Below are 27,638 nucleotides of genomic sequence, written 5' to 3' on the forward strand. Positions count from 1 at the left end.
TGTCAAGAATGCATTTTTAAGAGTTTTGGTTCAACCCTTTACAAAAATGTGCAAAATCTCACCAACCCATTAACATGAGCTTTAGATTTATTTCTGACTCTCTTTAAACCTATTTGATGTTTACTGGAATGTGCATTTAAGTAGCCTCCAAGAACAAATTGCTTCTATAAATGGGACACCCTGCTCACCCTCCTCCCTTGCCCAGCTCCATCAAGCTCCATCCGTACAAAATATTACCAAACCTTCAAATGTGACTTGAAGTTAAGTTGAAGGAAAACTTTGTATACAAATAGTTCCTAGCCAGGTGCAGTGGCTCACGCCTATAACCCCAACACTTTGGGAGGCCAAGGTGGGGCAGATCACTTGAGGCCAGGAGTTCAAGACCAGCCTGGCCAACATGGTGAAACCCTGTCTCTACTAAAAATACAAAAATTAACCAGGCGTGTTGGCGTACACCTGTAATCCCAGCTACTCAGGAGGCTGAGACATGAGAATCACTTGAACCCAGGAGGTGGAGGTTGCAGTGAGCCGAGATTGCGCCATTGCACTCCAGCCTGGGCAAGAGAGTGAGATGCTGTCTCAAAACAAATAGTTCCTTAGTGATATATTTCAGGACTATCACTTAGACTGCTTTAAAGGTTATCCAAAATATTATATTCCACCCCTTCAATGGGTGCTGGGGAGGGCCAGATTTTCCATCTATGGTATGTCCCAGTTGTCACAGGGGGAGGACAGGTGGGGAGCAAGGACAAGGCAGGAGCCTGTTCATTTAGGAATTCCACCACTGACCAGCTGATACTGTGACAAGTGGAATTTTTTTTTTTTTTTTCCTGACAGGTGCTCTGGCATACAAAGCAAGCATACACTAAAATCAGCTTAGGAATAATTGTTTTCTCTTAGAAAAGCAGAACATTACTAAGAGAAGCAGGGAACTCCACTTTCTAGCTTCAGGTGGTTGGGTTTTTTCTCCCTATAAAAGCTCAAAATAAGCTAATTAGAGAATGACCCCCTTCCTCTTGGAGAAGGTCCATTTCTCCTTTTCCTCTTCACTTTTCCGTAATGTAAAATGGACAAAAGATCCTATCTACACCTGATAGGAACAAAACAGATATGCATAGGTTAAGGAGAGTACCTCAGATTGAGACAAGAATGTCAAGTTGCTGAGTACTTAGCAAACTTATATTGAGTCTTTTGCATGGACTCAATATTATATTTTGTCTAGAATTTATAGACAAAACTTATAGCACAGCAGGCCAGATAGCATGGCTAAACATGTTGCTACTTGTTTTCTCAGCATGAACTCAGATTTTTAAAGCACTGGCTAATATAGGTGACAAGTTATTATTGCCTTCCCTTTTTTCCTTGCTTCTGGGGGTAAGTCTAAGAAGCTTTGGTTCACGAAAGGGATCTAAGGAACACTGTGTCTCCCACATCTACCCACACTTACCCAACCTTCACCCAGTTTTTAGAAGTCGCAGTTTCTGGAGAAACTGGGTTATGAACAACCATCAATTCTGTACCACTGATTCTGGTTTCTTACATCCCCTTCAAAGAGAATGCTCTGGGATAGCATGGCTTCTTCCATAATCAATGCAAGCTCTAGAGAAGCAGAGATATGGAGGTCAATCACACAGCCATGGGAAGGAATAAAAGGCAATGCCTGCCTGATCACGGCTGAGCCATCTTCCCCCTCTGCAAAAACTGAGGCATAATGATATTTCAGGCTCTCCCTATGTCAGGCTCCTGACATGCACCGTATGTAGCTGCAAATCCCAATCAATTTCAACATTTCTTAACTGCTAGAACACCTTTCTCAACACTGTAATTTACCTTCAAAAGAATAGGGAGCAAGCACCCTCGCCTTCCCAGTACCACGTTCTACTAACTGCCGCCCCCCTCCCCACCCCACTAACCTACCTACGCAAAGGAAGAAGTCAAATAACCTTCCATCGAAGCCTATGACAGACCGCCACAGTACATATGTCACTGACAAAGAACTTTTATTTCTTTTTAATGACATTAAACACAACTGCTACAAGGGAAAAAACATGATAAAGAGGAGGCACCAAACTTCAGTTTCATAATTGAAACTGACAACGCCAGTAAATCAGGGCCTGCATTAGAAACTACAGGTTATTTCAGGCTCCTTACTTATAAGTAAACAATGTAAACAGCATGTTTTTACTCTGCTTTGTCAAGACCCCCATGGTGGGAATGTCATCATGGATGAAGAAAGCAGTTAAATGCACCTAACACTTGCTTAAAAAATAATACAGCAAGAATTCCAACTGCAATATTAGACTTAGAGGCCAACACCAAATATAAGAGATATGCAGCTTTGAAAAGAGATGAAAACTCCAGATTCTACCCACTACCATCTTTAAGGCGAACATGCCAGATAATGAGTTTTCTTTGGCTTTGTTTTTTCTTCTTAAAGAATACCATGTTAACCACTAGAGAACAGCTCTCTCCTCCCCCAGTCCAACAGATTTAATTAAGCTGCTAAAGCCTGGGAAAAACAGAATTATTTGAGCTAAGAGGAAATGTGATTGTCACATTTTCTAGTTAACCTGTCACTCATTTGATTTGGCAAAGGCAGTGCTCCTATTACACATTCAGTCTTAAAACCCCATGTACCAGGAGGGCATGAGTCTTAGATTTTTGCCTAGGCAAAATCCTGTCCCTTCACTCCTTGGGTTTTCTGTAGGGAACGAGACAGCTGCAATGCTAGCTATTCCAACTACATTTAATTTTAACTATGCTATGGTCCCAAAGGTGGATGTTTGGCATGTCTCACTCCATCAGCCTAATTTAGGGCAGCCTGGAGAAGTGACCAATGTAGTAAATGCCAAGTAGGCTAACTAAAATAATAGATTTCAACTACTGCCTTTGAATAGAACTTCTCCTTTGCATTTTGGCCCCAGAATTTAAACCAAATGTTCAAGGAAAAGCAAATCTTTGACTGGATAAAAACAGTAAACACTTAGGGACATTCACCCAAATTTATTGTTGGCTTAAATGACCAAGCTTTCCCCACGTCAGTTTCTAAAGTGGGGTAGGATGTTTAGAATGCGTTACTCACACAGAAAGATGGGATTGATGAAATCACAAAACTAAACACAGGCTATAGCAACTATGAACAACCTTCACAGAGAATGAACAACAGCACAAATGCCAGACTGCAAAACTTCCTAAAATGATGTCTATAGCTATCTGTAAAGAGAGAATAACCGGCCAGGTGCAGTGGCTCACGCGTGTAATCCCAGCACTTTAGGAGGCCGAGGTGGGCGGATCACCTGAGGTCAGGAGTTCAAGACCAGCCTGACCAACATGGAGAAATCCTGTCTCTACTAAAAAATACGAAATTAGCCGGGCATGGTGGCGCATGCCTGTAATCACAGCTACTCGGGAGGCTGAGACAGGAGAATCACTTGAACCCAGGAGGTGGAGGTTGTGGTGAGCAGAGATCACGCCATTGCACTCCAGCCTGGGCAACAAGAATGAAACTCCGTCTCAAAAAAAAAAAAGAGAGAATAACCAACTCCTAAGACATCCATTAAGACAGACGCACAGTCTGTCAACTTTGGTTAGAATACCAAACCTTAAGATCAGGTAATGCTTTTGTGCATAGGCTTAGTCACAACTATATTACATCCACGTTAGCATCCATGTGAAACTAGGTATCAGGGGCTTGACCAAATGAGATGATAACATCCAGGGCCTAAAGACACCTCTTGTTAACTAATAATGGAGACAAAAGAGTGCCTTTCCACACTCTCCCACAGAATGGAGGCTCCCTAACTAACACTCAAATTTGGGGTTCAGCAAATGAAACTAAATACCAACTGACACCACAATAGCACTAGCCTGCCCTAGAGTCAAGACCCTGGGTGGGCAGCTCTTCAATAAAGACAGCAAGGAGGCCATCCTGAAGAGGCATATCCACGTCTAACAGGTTACAAGAATACTGCCACTAGAATCCTACCGAGCAGAGTGGTCACTGGGGGGTAAAAAGAAAAAGGAAAATCCTTGAAGAAAGGCAAAGGAGACAACCAGTCTCAAGACCACAAGGTATTATAAGTCTTCTGTCAAAGTAAGATGTATAAGATTTGTAAACACTATTGTGCAAAATAAGTTCAATAAGGAATGAAAAAATCCCCCCCCCAACAAAAAAAATCAAGGCAGCTAGTACATACAGAAGGGAGAGGAGAGGATTTACTATTTTAATTTGTCCTTTCGATAGGATTCTTCTCCTGCTCCATCCTACTTATAATGTCCTGGATTGCCAACTTTAAAATACTGACAGGTATTCAGAGGATTCAAATAAAAAATAAGAGGGGTTGTTAAAAGTAACTTATGTCCATTCACAAGTCACCTAACACTGGCTCACAGCCTGGTAAAGAATCTCTTCCTTATGGGAGATTGAACAATGATTTCTTTGAGGTACCAGAAAGTAGACTTTGCCTCCGCAGAGAGGTGGGTCTTTTGCTTGAACCTGGGTGTTCTGGCTTAATGCTGGCTTTCAGGAGGCAGCTACCTTCAATTTAAATTAAAAAAACAAAAAAAACTATACCAACCGAACGCTTGCTTAAACACAGACACACACACACAAAATCAGGAGGGACTTCATACAAAAAAATTCAAGTCGGCAATGGGCATTTCCAAAAGGTGATGAGTTTTTTAAATAAAAACCTTGTGAAAAATAAAATCCAAAATCGGCAAAGCACAAAACAGCAAAAGAACATGAAATGCTGCTCCAAGCAGGACCCTGGATAGGGACCTTCATTGCTGATGGGATGACACAAGTTAACTGTACGAGAAGTCTGGGAGACGCTGGAACCGATGGTGGCTTCGCATGTTCCTGTCAACCCACTGAGTCAGACTGTATCTTTGCAGATGTTTCTGTCGGCGGGCGTAGTTTCTATCAAGAGAGAGGGAGAGTACAAACAGGAAGGCTATTTCAACTAGAATGGCTATCTGTACATAAAAAAAGGCCAGCACAACAATTGTAAGAAAATCTTTCTTTTGGAAATCAGATATTAATTTTATATTTCAATTCTCGCAATTTTAGAAATTTTATACTATTTCATTTATATGAACACCACACCATAAGTGCTATTTCTTTCCAACTCCCAAAGCCACCTAATTCCCATAGATATTATGGTGCTATGTGCCATATACACAATGTTCTAAGGAAAACTAATGTAGAATAATGTGTAAGTAGGGGAGAAAAAAAAAAACCCATTTTCTTCCTCCAGAAGAATTTAGGGTAGGATCTATATTTCATTGTTTGTATCAGACCTGTACCTCCAAAAGGACCTCATTGTCTGACACAGCTCAAGGTTGCTCAGGACACAGTAGTTAAAATTAGAATAAATTCCCAGAAAGGTAAGTCATCATGTGAGTTTAGAGACTCAAAAATTAACAGCACAGACTCAAAGTAAAATTTCTTAAAAGTCTCTTTTAGTTATGTGCTGGGCTGCAGTTCTGAGCAAGATGCTCTGAGATAATTTGATCCCATTTTCGACTCTGAAAGTGCTCCTAATAATCTAGGAAGCTTTCTGAAGATACGCATTCTAAAATTTAAAAAAAGAAAAAGAAAAAACAAATACAGATATGGATTCTTGGCCTCTCCCTCCTCCCAGACTTAATGACTTAGAATACCTGGAATCAGGATACAAACATCTGTATTTTTAGACATCTCCGCAGGTGATTATGAGTAGTAGCCAGGGTTGAAAATAACTGTAACAGTACCTGACATTTATCTATTCCTATATGCAAGTACTTGCTGAATTCTTTAAATACCTCTCCTCACTTAATACTGTGACAATCCTACTAGTATTTTCATTAAGTCCTTGTATAGGTAAGGAAATTGAGCCTCAGGTTAATAACTTACCCAAGGTCATACAGTAGAATAAGCAGAAGAACTGGATTTGAATTCACATCTGACTCCAGAATTTATCTAATAACAATTACACTACACTGCCTTTCCTTCTGAGAAATGCTATGATTTTGACAACTACAGAGGGAATATGACTGTAAAGGCCCTGAAGCAAGAGGAAGAGTATTAGGAGATGAGGTTGGTGAGCATAGGCCAAAGCATATAGGCCTTTGTAGGGGATTACGAGAATGGGAAGATGTGAGATGGGAAGCCACTGGGAAATACTGAGCAAATATGATTTATGCTTTAAAAGAATCTCTTTCTTTGGCTGCTGAGTTGTGAACAATGCACTGGCAAGGGCAGAAGCAGGGAGGGCATTTAGGAGACTTGCAACAATCCAGGTCAAATGATGAGAAATAGTTAGGCTTTGGATATACAGCTGACCCTCCATATCCATGGGTTCTACATCCATGGATTTAACCAACCATGGGTCAAAAATATTCAAAGAAAAATGGATGGTTCCATCTGTACCGAACATGTACAGACATTTTTTCCTTGTCATTATTTCCTAAACAATACAGTATAACAACTATTTGCATAGCATTTATACTGTATTAGTTATAAGTAATATAGAGATGATTTAAAGTATATGGAAGGATGTGCACAGCTTATGCAAACACTATGGCATTTTATATAAGGAACGTGAGCATCCGTGGATTTTGGTATCCAAAGAGGGTCCTGGAACTAATCCCTCATGAATACCAAGGACAACTGTATATGCAGAGCCTATGGGATTTGCTGATAGACTGAATATGGGGTGAGAGAGAAAAAAGTAAAAGATGATTCCAAGGTTTTTGAGTATCTGAATCAAAGTAACTGAATAAATTTGTACAGCCACACTGCATCAAGAATCCAGAAAACTGTAATACTAAATTTGAGTCTTAAAAAAAAAATTCCAGAAGATTTCAGAATTAGGAAGGTCCTTTGACACCAAGTTGCAAAGCTAGTATTAGAACTGAGGTTTCCTGAATTTCAGTCCAGTTTTTGTTTTGTCTGTTTGTTTTTTGAGACAGGGTCTCACCCTGTTGCCCAGGCTGGAGTGCAGTGGCATAATCATTGCTCATTACAGCCTCAAGCTCCTGGGCTTCAAGCAATCCTTTTCTCTCAGGCACTCTCAAGGACTACAGACACACACCACCATGCCCAGTTAAGTTTTGGATTTTTTGTAGCGACGAGGTCTCACATTGGCCACGCTGGTCTCGAACTCCTGGGCTCAAGCAATCCTCCTGCCTTGGCCTCCCAAAGTGCTGGAATTACAGGCATGAGCTACTGTGCTCAGCCTCAGTCCAGTTCTTATTCCATTATACTGCATCACTTTTTCCCCCCGCCTCTTGAATTAAACAATTCCAACCCCTACTCCCCACTACATTCCTCCTGCAGCCAAATTTCACCACCCCACCCCACCCTTTTTTCTTCTTTTTTGACGGAGTCTTGCTCTGCCGCCCAGGCTTGAGTACAGTGGCACCATCTTGGCTCACTGCAACCTTCGCCACCGGATTCAAGCAACTGTCCTGCCTCAGCCTCCTGAGTAGCTGGGACTACAGATGCTTGCCACCACGCCCAGCTAATTTTTGTATTTTTGGTAGATATGGGGTTTCACCATGTTGGCCAGGATGGTCTCAAACTCCTGACCTCAAGTGACCCACCCACCTTGGCCATCCAAAGTGCTGGGATTACAGGTGTGAGCCACCGCGCCCAGCCATTCTACCCTTTTCCATCTTCTTCTAATCACCCACTCACCGCGTGGTGAGGTCCGAAGGATGCTGCCATTTTGAGTGCTGCATATGATGAACTTGATCCATCAAGGCACAAAGCTCCCCCGAGATACCTGTGATACAGAGGGATCAGTGGTTAGGAGACAGCTGAGTGAACTATGTCAGCCAACGTCAAAGTAGGTGCTTTCAGGGAAAGAGAAAACAGGCACTGTTCTCAACAATATATACTTATGATTATCACAAGCAGTGAGCACAGAAACTATAAACCAGAATGGGGAGACTGCTCTTAGAGGGTGAAGGTGAAGCAATAATGGCAGCCACCATTCATTCATTCAACACTTAGCTCCTACAATATACAGGGAACTTTACTTGTCCCTAGGAATATGGCAGTGAACAAGACACTACCTCAATGAAGTTTATACAGGAGACAGATGATTCCAAAGTGGTGTGATAAATGCAGTGATAGAAATACAGACTGCTATAGAGACTGGGGGGGTGGGGGTTAGGGAAAGCCCCCTCCAGGGGGAGTAACTATAGCAGTGATCTAAAGGATGTATAAAATTAGTGAGGTAAAGAGGGTTAGGAGGTTGGATGCCAAAAGATAACAGTTAATACAAAGCCCCAGAAACAAAAGACAGCAAATACATTCAAGAAACAAGAGGAGTTTAGAACAGATGGAGGTGGGCGCTCTTTGCTAACAAGAAAAATTGCTAGATGCAATTTCTCAAACACCTGGGATCCTAGCAATGTACTAGACACTTTACATATTATCTTACTTAATTCTAAAAAAAAATCTTACATGGAGATAGATGTTATTAATATCATTTCAAAGATGGGAAACTATGGGAGGTGAACTTGCCTGAAATACTTTTTTTTTTTTGAGACAGAGTCTTGCTCTGTCGTCCAGGCTAGAGTGCAATGGCGTGATTTCGGTTCACTGCAACCTCTGCCTCCTAGGTTCAAGCGATTCTCTTGCCTCAGCCTCCTGGGTAGCTGGGACTACAGGCGCCTACCACCATGCCAGGCTAATTTTTATATTTTTAGTAGAGATGGGGTTTCACCATGTTGGCAAGGCTGGTCTCCAATTCCTGACCTCAAATGATCCTCCCAAAGTGCTAGGATTACAGGTGTGAGCCACCATGCATGGCCCTGAAATTCTTGATGACCCAGGATTCAACTAGCTCCTGTGTGACTCCATGTCCTTGCCACTATGCAATAATGCTAATTTTGCACTCAACGATTGAGACTTAGGCTAAAACTCAATAGAAGCAGAAATAAAACACTAGTTAGGAAATAATTCCCCTAGACCAGTGGTTCGCAAATTTTAACATACATTATAATCAACTGGAGGTATTGTAAAACAGATTGCTGGGCCTAGCCTCCAGACTTTCTGATTATACATAATCAGAAAACTACAGACCTGGGTAGGGCCTGAGAATTTGCATTTCAAGCAAATTCCCAAGTGATGCTGATGCTGGTGGTCTAAGAACCACATTTTTTTTTTTTTTTTTTTGCAGGTGGTGGGGTGGGAGATGGAGTCTCACTCTGTCACCCAGGCCAAAGTGCAGTGGTATGATCTGGGCTCACTGCAACCTCCTCCTCCCGGGTTCAAGTGATTCTCCTGCCTCAGCCTCCTAAGTAGCTGGGATTACAGGGGCCTGCCACCATGCCTGGCTAATTTTTGTATTTTTAGTAGAGACAGGGTTTCACCATGTTGGCCAGGCTGTTCTTGAACTCCTGACCTCAAGTGATCCACCCGCCTTGGCCTCCCAAAGGCTGGGATTACAGGCGTGAGTTACTATGCCCGGCTGAGAAGCACACTTTGAAAATCAAAGCCCTAGACAGTGGAGACTTTTCAGCTCGTTTACATGTTTTTCATTACCTTATCCACTGTGCTTTCGGGAATCAAAAGCAGTCTCAGTAGGCTACAGACTCATATTTTCAAGTTCTAGTAAAAGTAACGTAACTTTTAGGATAAATGTAATTTATTTGAAGCCTCAAAAAGTAGAGCTTTGTAGAAAAAGTATACTATATACTTTGGAGTTAGGCAGAGTTGAGTTAAAATTCCAATCCATCAATTAGCTCTGTGACCCTGGGCAAATTATTTCACTTCTTCAGGGCTCACTACTCATCTATGAAAAGCAGATAATACAATTTAGCTTGAAGCTGAGTTTTAGGAATATTGTACGTAAAAGACCTAGCACATTGCTATGGCACACAGCATGTGTGCAGTGAGTGGTAGTAGCTATTATGATGTTAGCACCTCAGGCCTATGTTAGCTTGCAAAGACTCTGCAAATCCTGTGAAATTTTAAGGAAAAACATTTATTAAATGGATCCATCCACACATAAACTATGACATTTTATGGCACTCAAATATTTTTCTAACTATAACACTTTTTAGGAAAAATTTATAGATTTCATTAAAAGTTTCTCTACTGTTAAAAAAGCACGACCAAATGAAAGATAATTGACAAAATGAAAAATATATTTGAAACATACTTGGCAAAAGTTTAATGTCCTTTATCTACAGTCTCTTTATTTTTTAAAAAAGGTCAAGGGCATGAATAGACAACTTGCAAAATTATTACAAGTGATCAATAAACATAATAAAAACAATGTTCAATCTCACTCATGGAAAGAAAAGGCATTACTGTCACTCCTTGAGAAGGAAAAATAAATCAGAAATGAGTTTCCTCGTGAAGGGAAGTAACTCTTGATTAGAAAATTCCTTACCTGCTGGATTTGTAAAGCTAAAATCAAAGGTCTCAATTCAAATTGCCTTTCCAATAGCCCACTTTCACCTCGCTAGCACTCCACTCCCTGTGGTCACCCAAAAAGGACATTTCAGTGGGAGGCAGGGGAGGGGAGAATCAGCTTTTATAAAAATTTCAAGATACATTTTTCCTACCAAAGCTTCACAAAGGAAGGCTAGCAATATATGGAAATTCTGTGTCCATCAAAATGGAACCACAAGATTATCTATAGAACATGTCCTTCAGCTCACTCATTTCTTATCACCTGCATTTTAGAAAATTAATCTGGCAATGAAAACTAAAGATATTAAATCTACAAACATATCTATTCACATTAAATGATGAGAAGAATAGCCAGTTAGCCAAAGGGGCCTAATATTCAAATATTTAACTTCTAGGAGTCAAATCCAGCAGCAGCAATTTATATAACACTATATATCAAGCCTGTTTAAATAAATAAATAAAGGCACTGTCCTATGCGCTAGTTTATATATATCAACTCATTCTTTACAACTATCCTATAAGGTATTTTCCCCGTTTTACAGACAAAAGTATATAAAACTGTAAAGAAACTGAGGCACAGAAAAGTTAACTAATTTGCCCAAAGTCACATGTCTAGTGACAAAGCCAGAATTCCAACAATATAAAACTATCATAGGATTGACTTTCCTTAAAAAATTTTCTGGGAGCAACATTTCACAGTTGAGATTAGAAAGTAAAAATCATATAGCCATGTCTTTTGTAAACAAGGGCTCAATAATTAGATTTCAGCTCATGTACCAAAAAATTTTAATTTTCCTTAGCACTAATAACTGTTAGGCTAGCCTAACCTTTATTATTAATAAGATTTAATGATCTAGAGATAATGAGAGCTAACATTTATCAAGCACTTCTTATGTGCTAGGTACTTTGCTAACTGCTTTGCATTTATCCTACAATTTAATTCTAACAATCACAGATGGCAAACTCTATAACCTCCATTTTATTCACAAGTAAACTGAAGCTTACAAAAAAATACTTTCCCAGCACTTTGGGAGGCCGAGGCAGGTGGATGGCTTGAGCCCAGGAGTTCAAGACCAGCCTGGGCAACATGGTGAAACCCCGTCTCTACAAAAAGTACCCGGGTGTGGTAGTACACACCTGTAGTCCCATCGACTCCAGAGGGCTGAGGTAGGAGGATCACCTGAGCCCATGAGGTGGAGGCTGCAGTGAGCCAGGATCATACCACTGCACTCCAACCTGGGTGACAGAGCAAGACACTGTCTCCAAAAAAAAAAAAAAAAAAGAAAAGATACTCATCTATCACCTAGTAAATCAGAAAAGCCAGGATTCAAACCCAGGTGGGGCTAATAATCCAAAAACCTCATTTTAGCTTATAGTTTGAACCTCATCTTCCTCCAAATTTAGAGATGCTAACAAGAATGGGAACATTTGAATTTTCTCTTCTCTTCATAGTCTCTAACAGATGGGCTTTCTTGGACCAACAATCAGTACCATGGGTTTATTTTAAGTTGTGGCAAAAAGGTGGTAAAGACTGTCCTTTGTTTTGTGACTAAGAATGAAATAAAGAAGGGGAAAAACCCCAATATTTCAGGAATGAAGTCAACAATTCATCTAAATCTTAATCTATAAGTATCAAGGTGACTGGTTTTGGGGAAACATCCAGTTTAAGTTTAAAGTGAATCAATTTTTATATCATAATGGAGGAGGATGGATAATGCTGAGTACCTGCTATGCCAATTCTGACAGGTTTTATAGAACATAATACTTTTTACCACCCACATGACCCTAACTCAATCAAGTGTGGCACGTGACCAAAGAACAGCGACTCTCTCAGCTGGCTAATGACCTAATGACCTAGAAGGCTGCCTGGTACCAGCAGGTCATTAAGTAAACCAATCAGATACTCTCCTTTGAAATGTCAATGTGAGCTTTCGTAATGAGAACAAGAGAGAGAACAGCACACATGCAGGGCTCTAGGAAAAACAGTTACTTGAGATAGCTAAACAGCAGCAAAAGTACTGGTCACAGAAACAGATTAGATTAGGGAAAATCCCAATAGGGAACAGAGGCACACATTTCTTTTTTCTTTCTTTTTTTCTGAGACGAAGTTTCGCTCTTTTGCCCAGGCTGGAGTGTAGTGGCTTGATATTGGCTCACTGCAAACCCCGCCTTCCGGTTTCAAGCAATTCTCCTGCCTCAGCCTCCCGAGTAGCTGGGATTACAGGTGCCCGCCACCATACTCGGCTAATTTTTGTATTTTTAGTAGAGATGGGGTTGCATCATCTTGGCGAGGTTGGTCTCGAACTCCTGACTTCATGATCCGCCCACCTTGGCCTCCCAAAGTGCTGGGATTACAGGTGTGAGCTGCAGCACCTGGTCAGAGGCACACATTTCTGACGGAGCGTGTAGTTCGGCTCTATGGTTAATTCTTTTCACTACGAGGCCTGATGAAAAGAGTCTCATCTAATCATCTTTTCCTGTAAATCCTTAAACTCAGTTACTTAAAGGCTATCATAATGTCTCTATTCCATGCAATGTAAAGTACTTAATACCGGGGAGGGAATGGAGAGAGAAGGAAAGAAAAAATGTGCTACAGGGGACATGGGCTACTGCTTTTATAAATAGATTAATAAAATATAAATGAAAAGAAAAAAATAAGTAGAAGGCAAGAATGCAAATGTGTCACCTCTAGGTCAACAAAATTGCGATGATCTAGTAGAAATCTTGACTGATTTTCCTTGCAGGCAAGGGAAAAAGTAAAAGAAACAGGAGTTATTATATAACTCATTTATGAAGTGATACAGGGGATACTGAATGATATATGAATGTCCTCAACAGTACTGGGAAATTCAGAATCAGAATTTATATAACCATTGCTGTTTATGATCGTCAATAAAAATCAAAGCAGCTATTTCCACTTTTAGCTAAGATGAATGGGGGACTTAACCTCTCATTGTAAGCTACTGGAAACTAGGCAAAATTATGAAACAAGTGCTTTCAGACTACTGAGAATTGTGATCCCCGAGGAAAGAGAAACAACTGAGGTGAGTCTTGAAACTTCTTATAAGTCTATAATTTTTCAAAATAAAAAGCTTTTTAAATGAAGACAAAATAAACAGGTTCTAAATAAAAGCAGAGAGACTTCATCAGTAGATGTGCACTACAACAAACATTAAAAGTTGTTCATTAGGAAAAAGGAAAATAATATCATATCGAAACTTGGATCTATAGAAAATAATCAAAAGCACTGGAAATGGTTAAGTATGTGAGTACATATAAAAGGCTATTTTTCCTATTCAGATGATGTCTTTAAAAGATAATTTACTGTTATGGCAAGGCGCGGTGGCTCATGCCTGTAATCCCAGCACTTTGGGAGGCCGAGGCGGGCGGATCACCTGAATTTGGGAGTTCGAGACCAGCCTGACCAACATGGAGAAACCCCGTCTCTACTAAAAACACAAAATTAGCCGGGTGTGGTGGCACATGCCTGTAATCCTAGCTACTAGGGAGGCTGAGGCAGGAGAATCGCTTGAACCTGGAGGCAGAGGTTGCGGTGAGCCGAGATCGCACCATTGCACTACAGCCTGGGCAACAAGAGCGAAACTCCATCTCAAAAAAAAAAAAAAAAAGAAAGACAATTTACTGTTTAAAGTAAAAATAACATACCTGTAATCCCAACACTTTGAAGGATGAGGTGGGAGGATTGCTTGAGGCCAGGAGGTCAAGACTACAGTGAGCTATAATCATGTTACTGCACTCCAGCCTAGGCAACAGAGTGAGATCCCATCTCCATAATAATAATAATAAATTTAATAAGATAATAAAAATACAACAAAGATATAGGCAGTAAGTATGGAGATAAAATGGAATACTAAAAAATACTACAAAAATTAAATGAGTCAGGGAAAGATGGAAGCGGAAACAAAAAACAAATAGAAAACAAGTAACAAGATGGTAGATTTAAATCCAGCCATATGGGATTGTACCTTAAATGTAAATGGATTAACGCTCCAATTAAAGACTGAGATTGTGAGACTGGGAAAAAAAAAAAAAGCAAGACCCAGCTACCAATTGTATGCTGTCTATAAGACATCTACTTTAAACATAAAAGTAAATTAAGGAGGTCAGGCGCGGTGGCTCATGCCTGTAATCCCAGCACTTTGGGAGGTCGAGGCAGGCAGATCACGAGGTCAGGAGTTCAAGACCAGCCTGGCCAACACAGTGAAACCCCATCTCTACTAAAAAACTACAAAAATAAGCCGGGTGTGGTGGCATGCACCTGTAGTCCCAGCTACTCAGGAGGCTGAGGCAGGAGAATTGCTTGAACCCAGGAGGTGGGGGTTGCAGTAAGCCAAGACCATGCTATAGCACTCCAGCCTGGGTGACAGAGTGAGACTCTGTCTCAAAAAAAAAAAAAAAAAAAAATTAATTAATTAATTAAGGCAAGGCCCAGTGGCTCACACCTGTAATCCTAGCACTTTGGGAGGCCAAGGTGGGTAAATCACTTGAGCCCAGGAGTTTAGAGACCAGCGTGGGCAACATGGCAAAACCCCATCTCTACAAAAAATACAAAAAATTAGCCAGGCTTGGCAGCACACACCTGTAGTCCCAGCTACCTGGGAGGCTGAGGTAGGAAGATCATGAGCCCGGGAGGTTGATGCTACAGTGAACCATGATTGTACCACTGCACTCAGGCTGGGTGACAGAGTAAGGCTTTATCTTAAAAAAAAAAAAAAAAAAGAAAATGAAAACATATCAAAATGTGTGGGATGCAGCTAGCAGTGCCTAAAGGGGAGCCTATGGCTTAAAATGCTTAGAGAAAATAGAAAGTTCTCAAGATCAATGATCCGATCTTCCACATTAAAAAGCTAGAAAACAAGGCCAGGCATGGTGACTCATGCCTGTATTTGTGGCACTTTGGGAGGCCAAGAGTTCAAGACTAGCCTGGGTAACAGTGAGATGCCATCTCTAACTTTTTTTTTGAGACAGGGTCTCACTCAGTCACCTAGGCTGGAGTGCTGTGACACGACATTGGTTCACTCAGCCTCCTGGGTTCAAGGGTTCCTCCCACCTCAGCCTCTCAAGTAGCTGGGACTACAAGTATGTGCCACCACAATGCTCGGCTACTGTCTCTATTTTTTAAAAAAGAAAGGTCAGGAGATCGAGACCATCCTGGCTAACCCAGCTAACATGGTGAAACCCCGTCTCTACTAAAAATACAAAAAATTAGCCGGGCGAGGTGGCGGGCACCTGTAGTCCCAACTACTCAGGAGGCTGACGCAGGAGAATGGCGTGAACCCGGGGGGCGGAGCCTGCAGTGAGCCAAGATCGCGCCACTGCACTCCAGCCTGGGCAACAGCGAGACTCCGTCTCAAAAACAAACAAATAAATAAATAAATAATAAATAATAAAAATACAAAAAAATTAGCCAGGCGTGGTGGGGGGTGCCTGTAGTCCCAGCTACTCGGGAGGCTGAGGCAGGAGAATGGCGTGAACCCAGGAGGCACAGCTTGCAGTGAGCCGAGATCACGCCACTGCACTCCAGCCTGGGCGACAGAGCGAGATTCCATCTCAAAAAAAGGTATATATATATATATAGAGAGAGAGAGAGAGAGAGAGAGAGAGAGATATCTCTGTATAGATATCTATATATATCTCTATCTCGGAATAGAAATCAGAAAACAGGAAGGGCATGGTGGCTCATGCTCATAATCCCAGTACTTTGGGAGGCCAAAGCTGGAGACCATCTCTACAAAAAAATTTAAAAATTAGCTAGGCATAGTGGCACGTGCCTGTAGTCCCAGCTACTCTGGAGGCCGAGGTAAGAGTATTACTTGAGCTAAGGAGGTAGAGGCTGCAGTGAGCTGTGATGGCCCCACTGCACTCTAGCCTGGGGTACAGAACCAGACCCCATCTCATAAAAATTAGTAACAAAACAGGGTTTGCTCTGTAACCTAGGCTAGGCACAAGAGATCCTCCCACATTGGCCTCCCAAAGCACTGGGATTACAGGCATGAGCCACCGTGCCCAGTTCCAAATGTTTTTCTAAAATCAGTAACAGGGTCGGGCACAATGGCTCACACCTGTAATCCCAACACTTTGGGAGGCAGAGGCAGGCAGATACTTGAGGCCAGAAATTTGAGACCAGCCTGGCCAATATAGCAAAACCCCACCTCTGCTAAAAATACAAAAAATTGGCTGGGCACAGTGGTTCACACCTGTAATCCAGCAATTGCGGAGGCCGAAGTGGGCGGATCACCTAAGGTCAGGAGTTCAAGACCAGCCTGGCCAACATGGTGAAACCCTGTCTCTACTAAAAATACAAAAATTAGCCAGGCATGGTGGCAGGTGCCTGTAGTCCCAGCTACTCGGGAGGCTGAGGCAGGAGAATCACTTGAACCTGGAAGGCGGAGACTGCAGTGAGCGGAGATCGAGCCACTGCACTCCAGTCTGGGCGACAGAGCGAGACTCCATCTCAAAAAAAAGAAAAAAAAAGTCAACAAGGGGATGGGAAAAAATCTCAGCCGAGCATGGTGGCTCACGCCTGTAATCCCACCATTTTGGGAGGCCAAGATGGGCAGATCACGAGGTCAGGAGATCGAGACCATCCTGGCTAACACGGTGAAACCCCGTCTTTACTAAAAATACAAAAAATTAGGCCATGTGCAGTGGCTCACACCTGTAATCCCAGCACGTTGAGAGGCCAAGGTGGGCGGATCACTTGAGGTAGGGAGTTCGAGACCAGCCTGACCAATATGGAGAAACCCTGTCTCTACTAAAAGTACAAAATTAGCCAGGTACAGTGGCACATGCCTGTAATCCCAGCTATTTAGGAGGCTGAAGCAGGAGAATCGCTTAAACATGGAAGGCGGAGGTTTTGGTGAGCCAAGATTGTGCCATCGCACTTCAGCCTGGGCAAGAAGAGTGAAACTTCATCTCAAAAAAAAAAAAATTAGCCGGGTGTGGTGGCTCATGCCTGTAGTCCTAGCTACTCAGGAGGCTGAGGTTGCAGTGAGCCGAGATCACGCCACTGTGCTCCAGTCTGGGCAACAGAGCGAGACTCTGTCTCAACAACAACAACAACAACAACAACAAAAAACAAAAAGAAAAGATCTCATTTGTACTTAAACTGGAGGTTCTAGGCAGAACACGAAAAGCAAATAAAAGGCATCCAAGTCAGAAAGAAATAAGTAAAAATGTCTTTATTTGCTGACAATAAGATAACCTACAGAGAAAACCTGATGAAATCTATGAAAAAGTTACCAAAACTAATAAAAGAATTTAGGAAGGTTATAGAATATAAGACCAAGACACAAAAATCAATTACATTTCTATATAATAGCAATGAACAGATACTGAAATTTTAAAAACTAAGTCATTTTACAAAAGCATCACAATATGAAACACTCAGGGATAAATTGGATAAAAGATGTGCAAGACTGTACAAAAGCTACAAACATTTCTGAAGGAAATTAGAGAAGACTTTAATCAAAACACTCAATATTAAAATGTTAATTCTCAGTCAGGCTCGGGGGCTCACACCTGTAATCTCAGCACTTTGGGAGGCTGAGGAGGGCTGATCACTTGAAGTCAAGAGTTCGAGAACGGCCTGGCCAACTTGGTGAAACCCTGTCTGTATTAAAAATTAAAAAATTAAGCTGAGTGTAGTGGCAGCCATTTGTAATCTCAGCTACTTGGGAGACTGAGGCAGGAGAATTGCTTGAATCTTGGAGGCAGAGGTTGCAGTGAGCTGAGATCGCACCACTGCACGACAGCCTAGGCAACAGAGCGAGACTCCATCTCAAAAAAATAAAATAAAATGTTAATTCTCTGTTTTATTTTATTTATTTATATAGACTCAATACAACCCAAATCGAAATCCCACCAAGCCTTTTTTAAGAAATTGATACGCTAATTCTAAAATTTATATGGAAATGCAAAGAATCTACAAAAGCCAACACAACCGGAAAATAAGAACACTAGTGGAACACATTAGTCTTTTTTTTCCTGGAAACCTGATTTTTCTAGAGACAAATGATTTTTGACAAAGGTACAAAGGCAATTCAATGCAGAATGGACAGTCTTTTCAATAAATGGTAAAGAAGCAATTGAATATCCATGTGCCAAGAAAACAAATCTTACATTCATATATATATATATATATATATATATATATTTTTTTTTTTTTTTTTTTTTTTTTGGAGACAGTCTTACACTCTGTCACCCAGGCTGGAGTGCAGTGGTACATCAATGCAACCTCCCTCTTCTGGGCTCAAGCAATCCTCCTGCCTTAGCCTTCTGAGTAGCTAGGACTACAGGTGTGTGTCACCACGCCCGGCTAACCTTTTAATTTTTTTTGGTAGAGGCAAGGTTTCACCACATTGCCCAGGCTGGTCTCAAACTCTTGGGCTCAAGCAATCTTCCCACCTGAGCCTCCCAAAGTGCTGGGATTACAGGCTTTAATCCATATCTTGCACTACATACAGAATAAATTTTAAAAGGATCATAGATCTAAATGTAATCCCTAAAGCTATAAAACCTCTAGAAAAAAACATAGAAAATTTTTGTGGCCTTTTCTTTTAGGCAAAGATTTCTTAGATACCACATGAAAGCATAATCCGTAATTTTTTTTTTTTTTTTTTTTTGAGACAGAGTTTTGCTCTTGTTGCCCAGGCTGGAGTGCAATGGCGCTATCTCGGCCCACCGCAACCTTCACTTTCTGGGTTCAAGCAATTCTCCTGCCTCAGCCTCCTGAGTAGCTGGGATTACAGGCATGCGCCACTACGACCGGCTAATTTTGTATTTTTAGTAGAGATGGGCTTTCTCCATGTTGGTCAGGTCTCGAACTCCCGACCTCAGGTGATCTGCCTGCCTCGGCCTCCTAAAGTGCCGGGATTACAGGTGTGAGCCACCGCTTCCGACCCATAAAATTTTTAAAAACCTGATTAAACTTATTTCATCTGCTATAACCAGTGACTACCAAGAAAAATAAATAAATAAATATAAACAAACTTACTTCATCAAAACTAAGAATTCTGTCCTTTAGAAGACACTTATGGGAATGAAAAGACAAGGCATATACTGGGAGAAAATATTTCCAAATTACTTATCTGGCAAAGAAACTTGCATTCGGAATATGTATTTAAAGAACTCTCGAAACTCAGTAATAAGAAAATAATCCAATTTTTTTTTTTTTTTTTGAGACAGAATCTTGCTCTGTCACCCAGGCTGGAGTGCAGTGGCACAATCTCGGCTTACTGCAAGCTCCATCTCCCAGGTTCACGCCATTCTCCTGCCTCAGCCTCCTGAGTAGCTGGGACTACAGGCACCCGCCACCACGCCCAGCTACTTTTTTTGTATTTTTAGTAGAGACGGGGTTTCACCGTGTTAGCCAGGACAGTCTTGATCTCCTGACCTCGTGATCCGCCCGCCTCGGCCTTCCAAAGTGCTGGGATTACAGGCTTGAGCCACCTCACCCAGCCGAAAATAATTCAATTTTTTAAATGAGCAAAAAATACTTCACCAAAGAAGATATACAGGTGGCAAATAAGCACATGAAAAGATGCTCAACATTATTACTCATTAGGAAAATGCAAATGAAAACTACAATGCGATATCACTACACATATATTAGAATGTCTAAAATTATAAAAACTGACCACTTTAAACCCATTAGGATGACTCCCATTGAAAAACAGAAAATAGGTCGGGCGTGGTGGCTCACACCTGTAATCCAATACTTTGGGAGGCCAAGGCAGGCGGATCACCTGAGGTCAGGAGTTCGAAACCAGCCTGGCCAACATGGTAAAACCCTGTCTCTACTAAAAATACAAAAATCAGCCAGACGTGGTGGCGGGTGCCTGTAATCCCAGCTACTTGGGAGGCTGAGGCAGGGAGAATTGCTTGAACCCAGGAGGGGGAGGTTGTAGCGAGCCAAGATCACGCCATTGCATTCCAACTTGGGCAAGAGAGCAAGACTCTGCCTCAAAATAAAACAAACAAACAAACAAACAGAAAATAGGGGGCCAGGTGCGGCGGCATGGTAAAACACGGTCTCTACCAAAAATATAAAAAATTAGGCCGAGTGCGGTGGCTCAAGCCTGTAATCCCAGTGCTTTGGGAGGCCAAGGTGGGCAGATCACTTGAGGTCAGGAGTTCAAGACCAGCCTGGCCAACATGGTGAAACCCCATCTCTACTAAAAATACAAAAATTAGCCGGATGTGGTGGATGCACACCTGTTATCCCAGCTACTCAGGAGGCTGAGACAGGAGAATCGCTTGAACCTGGGAGGCAGAGGTTGCAGTAACCTGAGATTGCACCACTGTACTCCAGCCTGAGCAACAGAGCAAGACTCTATCTCAAAAAAACAAAACAAAACAAAAAATTAGTCAGGTGTGGTGGTGAGCCTGTAGTCCCAGCTACTCGGGAGGCTGAGGTGGGAGGATTGCTTGAGCCTGGGAGGCAGAAGTTGCAGTGAATCAAGATCACACCACTGTACTCCAACCCCAGTGACAGAGACCCTGTCTCAAAAAACAAATAAATAAGTAAAAGAAAATAGTCTGGGTGCAGTGGTATGCACCTATAATCTCAGTTACTCAAGAGGCTGGGGTGGGAGGATAGTTTGAGCCCAGGAGTTCACAACCAGCCTGAGCAACACAGTGAGACCCCGTCTCTAAAAATAAAAAGAAATTAGCCAGGCACGGTGGTGTGCACCTGTAGTTTAACCTTATTCAGGAGACTGATGCCAGGAGTTTGAGGCTGTACTGCACTACGGTTGTGCCACTGCACTCCAGCCTGGGTGACAGAGCTAGACTCCATGTCAAAAATAAAAATAAAAATAAAAACATAAAAATAGAATTAGCATATGATCTAGAATTCCTCTTCTCTTCTCGGTATGTAAGAATTGCAAGCAGGGTCTCAAAAAGATAAGTGTAGATGCATATGCATAGCGGCATTATTCACAAAGCTAAAAGGTGGAAGCAAACCAAGTGTCCATTGATGTATAAATGGATAATCAAAATGTGGTATCCATACACTATATTATTAAGTCTTAAAAAGGAAGGAGATTCTGACACATGCTACACAAACATGAACCTTGAGGACATTATGCTAAGTGAAATAAGCCAGTCACAAAAAGACAAATACCACTTTGACTCCACTTATATGAGGTACCTAGAGTAGTCAAATTCATAAACACATAAAGTGGAATGGTGGTTGTCAGGGGCTCAAAGGAGATGGGAATGGGGAGTTATTGTTTAATGGGTATAGAGCTATGGATTTGTAGTGGGTGCAGCGATGTGTGCCTGTAGTCTCAGACACTCGGGAGGCTGAGGAGGAGGACTGCTTAAGCCTAGGTGTTTGAGCCTAGCCTGGGAAATATAGCAAGACCTTCATTTTCAAAAAAATAAAAAACAAAGCTTCAGATGTGCAAGACCAAAAAACTATTGAAATGGATATGGTGATGGCTGTACAACAATATGAATATACTTAATACCACTGAAATGTACACTTACAACTTTTTTTTTTTTTTTGAGACGGAGTTTCACTCTTGTCGCCCAGGCTGAAGTGCAATGGCATGATCTCAGCTCACTGCAACCTCTGCCTCCTGGGTTCCAGCGATTCTCCTGCCTCAGCCTCCAGAGTAGCCGGGATTGCAGGCACGGGCCACCACGCCTAGTTAATTTTTGTATTTTTAGTAGAGACGGGGTTTCACCATGTTGGCCAGGCTGGTCTTGAACTCCTGACCTCAGGTGATCCGCCCATCCCAGCCTCTCAAAGTGCTGGGATTACAGGCGTGAGCCACTGCACCCAGCCAAAATGTTTTTATAAAAAGGTTTTAAAAAGATGGTTATGTGTATATTATGTGTATTTTACAATTAAAAAGTTGGGGAAAAAAATTTAAAATAGTGACCATATCCAATTGTTGGTAAGGCTGGGGACAACCGGAATTCATACAACTGCTAATAGAAATAAAAAATGGCACAACTACTTGCGAACAGTTTGGCAGTTTTTTTATTTTTTATTTTTTATTTTTTGAGACAGAGTCTTGCTCTTTCACCCAGGCCAGACTGCAGTGGCGCTATTTCAGCTCACTGAAAGCTCCACCTCCTGGGTTCACGCCATTCTCCTGCCTCAGCCTCTCGAGTAGCTGAGACTACAGGCGCCCGCCGCTGCGCCCGGCTAATTTTTTGTATTTTTAGTAGAGACGGAGTTTCACCGTGTTAGCCAGGATGGTCTCGATCTCCTGACCTCGTGATCCGCCCGCCTCGGCCTCCAAAAGGGCTGGGATTACAGGCGTGAGCCACCGCGCCCAGCCAGCAGTTTCTTAAAAAGTTAAACACACACCTACCATATGACCCAGTCATTTTACTCTAGATATTTACTTAAGAAAAATAAAACCATATCTATACAAAGATTTGTGCATGAATGTTCCTAACAGCTTTATCTGTAATAGCCAAAAATTGAACATAAGCCAAATGCCCATCTAAGTGAATGGGTAAACATTCACTTAGGGATAAATCTATATAATGGAATACTACTCAGCAATAAAAAGAAATAAACATGCAACATGGATGAATTTCAAAATAATTATGTTGAGAGAAAGAAGCCAGACTCAAAAGAGTACATAGTATACGATTCCATCACATAAAACTTTAGAAAATGCAAACTAACTGCAGTAGACACTAGATCAGTGGTCAATCTTGCCTGGGGATTAGAGGGGGCAGAGATAGGCAGAAAGGAGGAATTACAAAGGTGCACAAAGAAAGTTTTTAGTCCAATATGCTTATTATCTTTTTTTTTTTTTTTTTTGAGACGGAGTTTTGCTTTTATTGCCCAGGCCGGAGTGCAATGGCGCGATCGCGGCTCACCGCAACCTCCAACTCCTGGGTTCAAGTGATTCTCCTGCCTCAGCCTCCCGAGTAGCTGGGATTACAGGCAGGTGGTGGGTGCCTATAATCCCAGCTGGGAGGCTGAGGCAGGAGAACTGCTTGAACCTGGGAGGTGGAGGTTGCAGTGAGCTCAGATTACGCCACTGCACTCCAGCCTGGGCAACAGAGCAAGACTCTGTCTCAAAAAAACAAACAAACAAACAAACAAAAAGAACTTCCAGAGAGAAAAAGACAGATCACATACAAAGAAATAAAAGTTAAATTAACAGACTTCAGACTTCTTAAGAGCAATACTGAATGTCTTCAAATTTCTTTTTTTTTTTGAGACGGAGTCTTGCTCTGTTGCCCAGGCTGAACTACAGGCGCCCGCCACCACACCCAGCTAATTTTTGTATGTTTTTTTTTTTAGTAGAGATGGGGTTTCACCAAATTGGCCAGACTGGTCTCGAACTCCTGACCTTGGGATCCGCCTGCCTCAGCCTCCCAAAGTGCTGGGATTACAGGCGTGAGCCACTGGGCCTGGCCATGTCTTCAAATTTCTGAGCAAAAATTGATTTTAAATTTAGAATTCTATATCAAACTATCGATCAAGTATGAGGACAGAATAAAGACATGTTCAGATATGTAGAGACAAAGAAAACATCTATGCACCCTTTCTTAGATATTCTCAGAGGATGTCCTCTACTAAAACCAAAAATAAGAAAGAGGAAGATATAGGATCCAAGAAACAGGATTCGACCCAGGAGGGCAGCAGAGGAAAATCCTGGGATGACAGCTCTGTTGCAGGGCTAAAGAACAAGCAGTGAAAATTGGAGCAGTAGAACAGAAGGCTCTAGGAAAAAGCTCTCCCGAAAAAAAAATTTAATGAAAGAAACTGAAGCAATTAACAACTCTACAAAAATAAACAATTCAAGAAAGAAAATGAAGCCATAATATACTACTTGGCTTTTCAGTGAATAATACTTAGTTGTGACACAAAAACAATGAATACTGATTTAACACCCTTTAGGATAGCTACTGTAAAAAAAACAAAACAAAAACAAAAACACAAGCCAGGCACAGTGGTTCATACCTGCAATCCCAGCACTTTGGGAGGCCGAGATGGGGAGATCACTTGAGCTCAGGAGTTCGAGACCAGCCTGACCAACATGGCAAAACCCCATCTCTACTAAAATACAAAAATTAGCCGGACGTGATGGAGTGCGCCTGTAGTCCCAGCTACTTGGGAGGATGAGGCACAAGAATCGCTTGATTCTTGTGCCTCATCATCATTGTGGTGAGCCAAGACTGCACCACTGCACCAGCCTGGGTGACAGAGTGAGACTCCAGCCTCAAAAAAAAAAAAAGCACAAAAAAATAAGTGCTGGCAAGGATAGGGAAAAATTAGAACTCTTGTGCACTGTTGGTAGGACTGCAAAATGGTGCAACTGCTGTGAAAACCAGTATGAAGTTCCTCAAAAAATTAAAAACAGACCTACCATATGGTCCAGCAATCCCACTTCTGCATATATATCCAGAAGAATTAAAAATAGGGTCTTAAAGAGATATCCGTAGACCCATGTTCATAGTGGCACAATTCACAATAGCCAAGAAGTGGAAGCAACCCAAATGTCCACTGACAGATGAATGGATTAAACAAAATGGTGTGTATATATACAATGGAATATTATTCAGCCTTAAAAAGGAAGGAAATTGAGTGGTGAGAAAAATAGAAAAAAAATAAAAATAAAAATATTTAAAAAGGAAGGAAATCCTGTCACATGCCACAATGGGTAAACCTTGAAGACATTATACTAAATGAAATAAGCCAGTCACAAAAAGATAAATATTGTATGATTCCTCTTATAAAAGGTATCTAAAGTAGTCATATTTAAAAAAAAAAGAAAGTAGAATGGTGGTTACCAGAGACTGAAGGGAGAGAGGGGGAACTGTTGTGCAGGTAGGGTTTTAGATTTGCAAGATGAAGAGGTTCTGGAGATATGTTTCACAACAATGTGAATATATGTAACATTACTGAATTGTGCACTTAAAAATGATTAAGATGGTAATTTTACATTAGATGTATTTTTTTTTTACAATTAAAACAAGATTAATGGGATCATGTCAATAGGAACAAGAGTCATCTTGAAGGAGCTCCCATTTATCAAATTTGAGACAAACTGAGCATCAAAAAGAAAGAAAGAACAGTAGCTATAATTGATTACAACACATTGATTCTTTAAAAAAAATCCATGAGGTTATATTAATACTAAAATAATAGAAAATCTTTATAAAAGAATGCTAGTTAATAACTGTAGAAGAAATTATATATTTAGAAAATGAACATTTTTTTCTTTTGAGATGGAATTTTGCTTGTTGCCCAGGCTGGAGTGCAATGGCGTGATCTTTGCTCACTACAACTTCTGCCTCTTGGGTTCAAGAGATTCTCCTGCCTCAGCCTCCCGAGTAGCTGGGATTACAGGCGCCCACGACCACGCCCAGCTAATTTTTATATTTTTAGTAGAGACAGGTTTCATCATGTTAGTCAGGCTGGTCTCGAACTCCTGACTTCAGATGATCCATCTGCCTCGGCCTCCCAAAGTGCTGGGATTACAAGCATGAGCTACCGCGCCTGGCCAAAAAAGAACATTTTCTATGTAACTCCCAGTTCAGCAGCTCATTCAAGCAAGGATCATCAATAAATGCTCAAGCAATTAGGTGAACAGTTAGTTGTTGGGGAATAGGATATTCACATGGTACCAAAGCATCACCCCACAGATAATTTACTAATTACAAAGGGGTAAATGTACTTTACAATGGAAAGATATGGCAGTTAACACCTTAACAAACTTAGTATTACTATTTGTGGAACAACCTGTCATTAAGTGTCATATATGCCTGCTAATTTGATTAGGAGGATATAGTGTAGGGTATAATGTAGGATGAATACACGATAGCACCTAGGAATTATCCCTGCCAAAAACACTTAATTTGAATCTAATCCCACCTCTGGACCCAGCTTCTAGTTTACAGGAAATACAGAGAATGGAGGAACAAATTAAATGATACCACAAGAAACAGACAAAATTCAGAATGTGGGACAATCTATAAAACAAGTGACCTAAATTAAAAGAGATTAAGGAGACAATAACTAAACATGTGAACTTTGATTAGATGCTATTTCACCAAAGTTACAAGAATATATTTTTGGGACAACTATGGAAATTGGAATATGGAATATATATTAGATGATTTTTAAAAAATTATGATTAAATATAAATTACCAATAAACAAAAAACATTTAACCTTACCAAGTATTAAAACAAAATATGTTAAAATTTACCTATCAAATTGGTGACACTAAAAATTAATACAATTTTTTGGGGCAGGACCATCTGGTAACATGTAACAGTTTTTTAAATGTTTATATACTTTACCCAGCAATTCCACTTCTAGGGATTCATCCTATAGAAATAAGAGTTGTACATAAACATTTATTGACCAGAATGTTCACTGCAGCATTACTAATGAAAATGGACACAATCTAATTTACCAAGATGAAATAAATTATATAATAAAATACTTTGTAATCATTAAAAATCTTAATTTCAAATATTTAACATGAAAAGGTCCTTAAAATACATTAAGTACAAAGAAAGCAGATTATAAACTATTAGTATGTAATTTCCCTGTATATATTCTACCTTACAGGAAAGATAATTATCAAAATGTTAATTTTGTTATTTCTAGGTGGCAGGATAGATTTATAGGTGATTTTAAGTTTTTTTCTTTGTAGGAGAGAGAATCATTATTTCTAATGTCTGAAAGAATAAAAAATGGGCTGGGTGCTGTGTCTCATGCCTGTAATCCCAGCACTTTGGGAGGCCAACGTGGGTGGATCACTTGAGGCCAGGAGTTTGAGACCAGCCTGGCCAAAATGATGAAACCCTGTCTCTACTAAAAATACAAAAATTAACCAGGTGTGGTTGCCTGCGCCTGTGGTCCCAGCTACTCAGGAGGCTGAGGCAAGAGAATCGCTTGAACCCAGGAGGGAGAGGCTGCAGTGAGCCGAGATCGCGCCACTGCACTCCAGTCTGGGCAACAGACTCTGTCTCCAAAAAAAAAAAAGATAATAATAAAAAATGAAAGAGAACAAAGTTATTTTTCATGATGCTAGAGGGCAGAACTAGGAACTACCACTAGAAGTTACAGGGAAGCCACGTTTGACTCAACGTAAGGAATAACTTTCTAACAACTAAAATTTTCTAAGCAATGAATGACCTGCCTTATGAGGTAATGCGTTTTGCATTATTAGAACTCTAAGCAAAGGCTAAATGGTCACTTGGCAAAAATA

General features: G+C 41.0%; 1 protein-coding gene across 17 annotated transcripts in view; it reads right to left on the bottom strand.

The window, feature by feature from the left end:
* Nucleotides 1-1,983: 1,983 nt before the first annotated feature.
* The window catches only part of S100PBP (S100P binding protein), a 41,978-nt gene continuing 16,323 nt past the window's right edge, over nucleotides 1,984-27,638 (bottom strand). For 11 of the 17 annotated variants that reach the window (XM_063713581.1, XM_054538284.2, XM_063713571.1 and 8 more), the window contains 2 exons: nucleotides 7,682-7,769; nucleotides 1,984-4,921 (listed from right to left, as the gene is read on the bottom strand). In XM_063713581.1, coding sequence (XP_063569651.1) covers nucleotides 4,807-4,921; nucleotides 7,682-7,769 — 203 coding nt within the window. In that variant the 3' untranslated portion in view covers nucleotides 1,984-4,806. Of the gene's footprint in view, nucleotides 4,922-7,681; nucleotides 7,770-17,607; nucleotides 18,048-19,027; nucleotides 26,750-27,638 lie in introns of those variants that run through there. The other 6 variants (XM_063713570.1, XM_054538318.2, XM_054538300.2 and 3 more) reach the window with 3 other exon arrangements.

This window comes from Pongo abelii, chromosome 1 (genome assembly GCF_028885655.2).
Source record: "Pongo abelii isolate AG06213 chromosome 1, NHGRI_mPonAbe1-v2.0_pri, whole genome shotgun sequence".
Lineage (NCBI taxonomy): Eukaryota > Metazoa > Chordata > Mammalia > Primates > Hominidae > Pongo > Pongo abelii.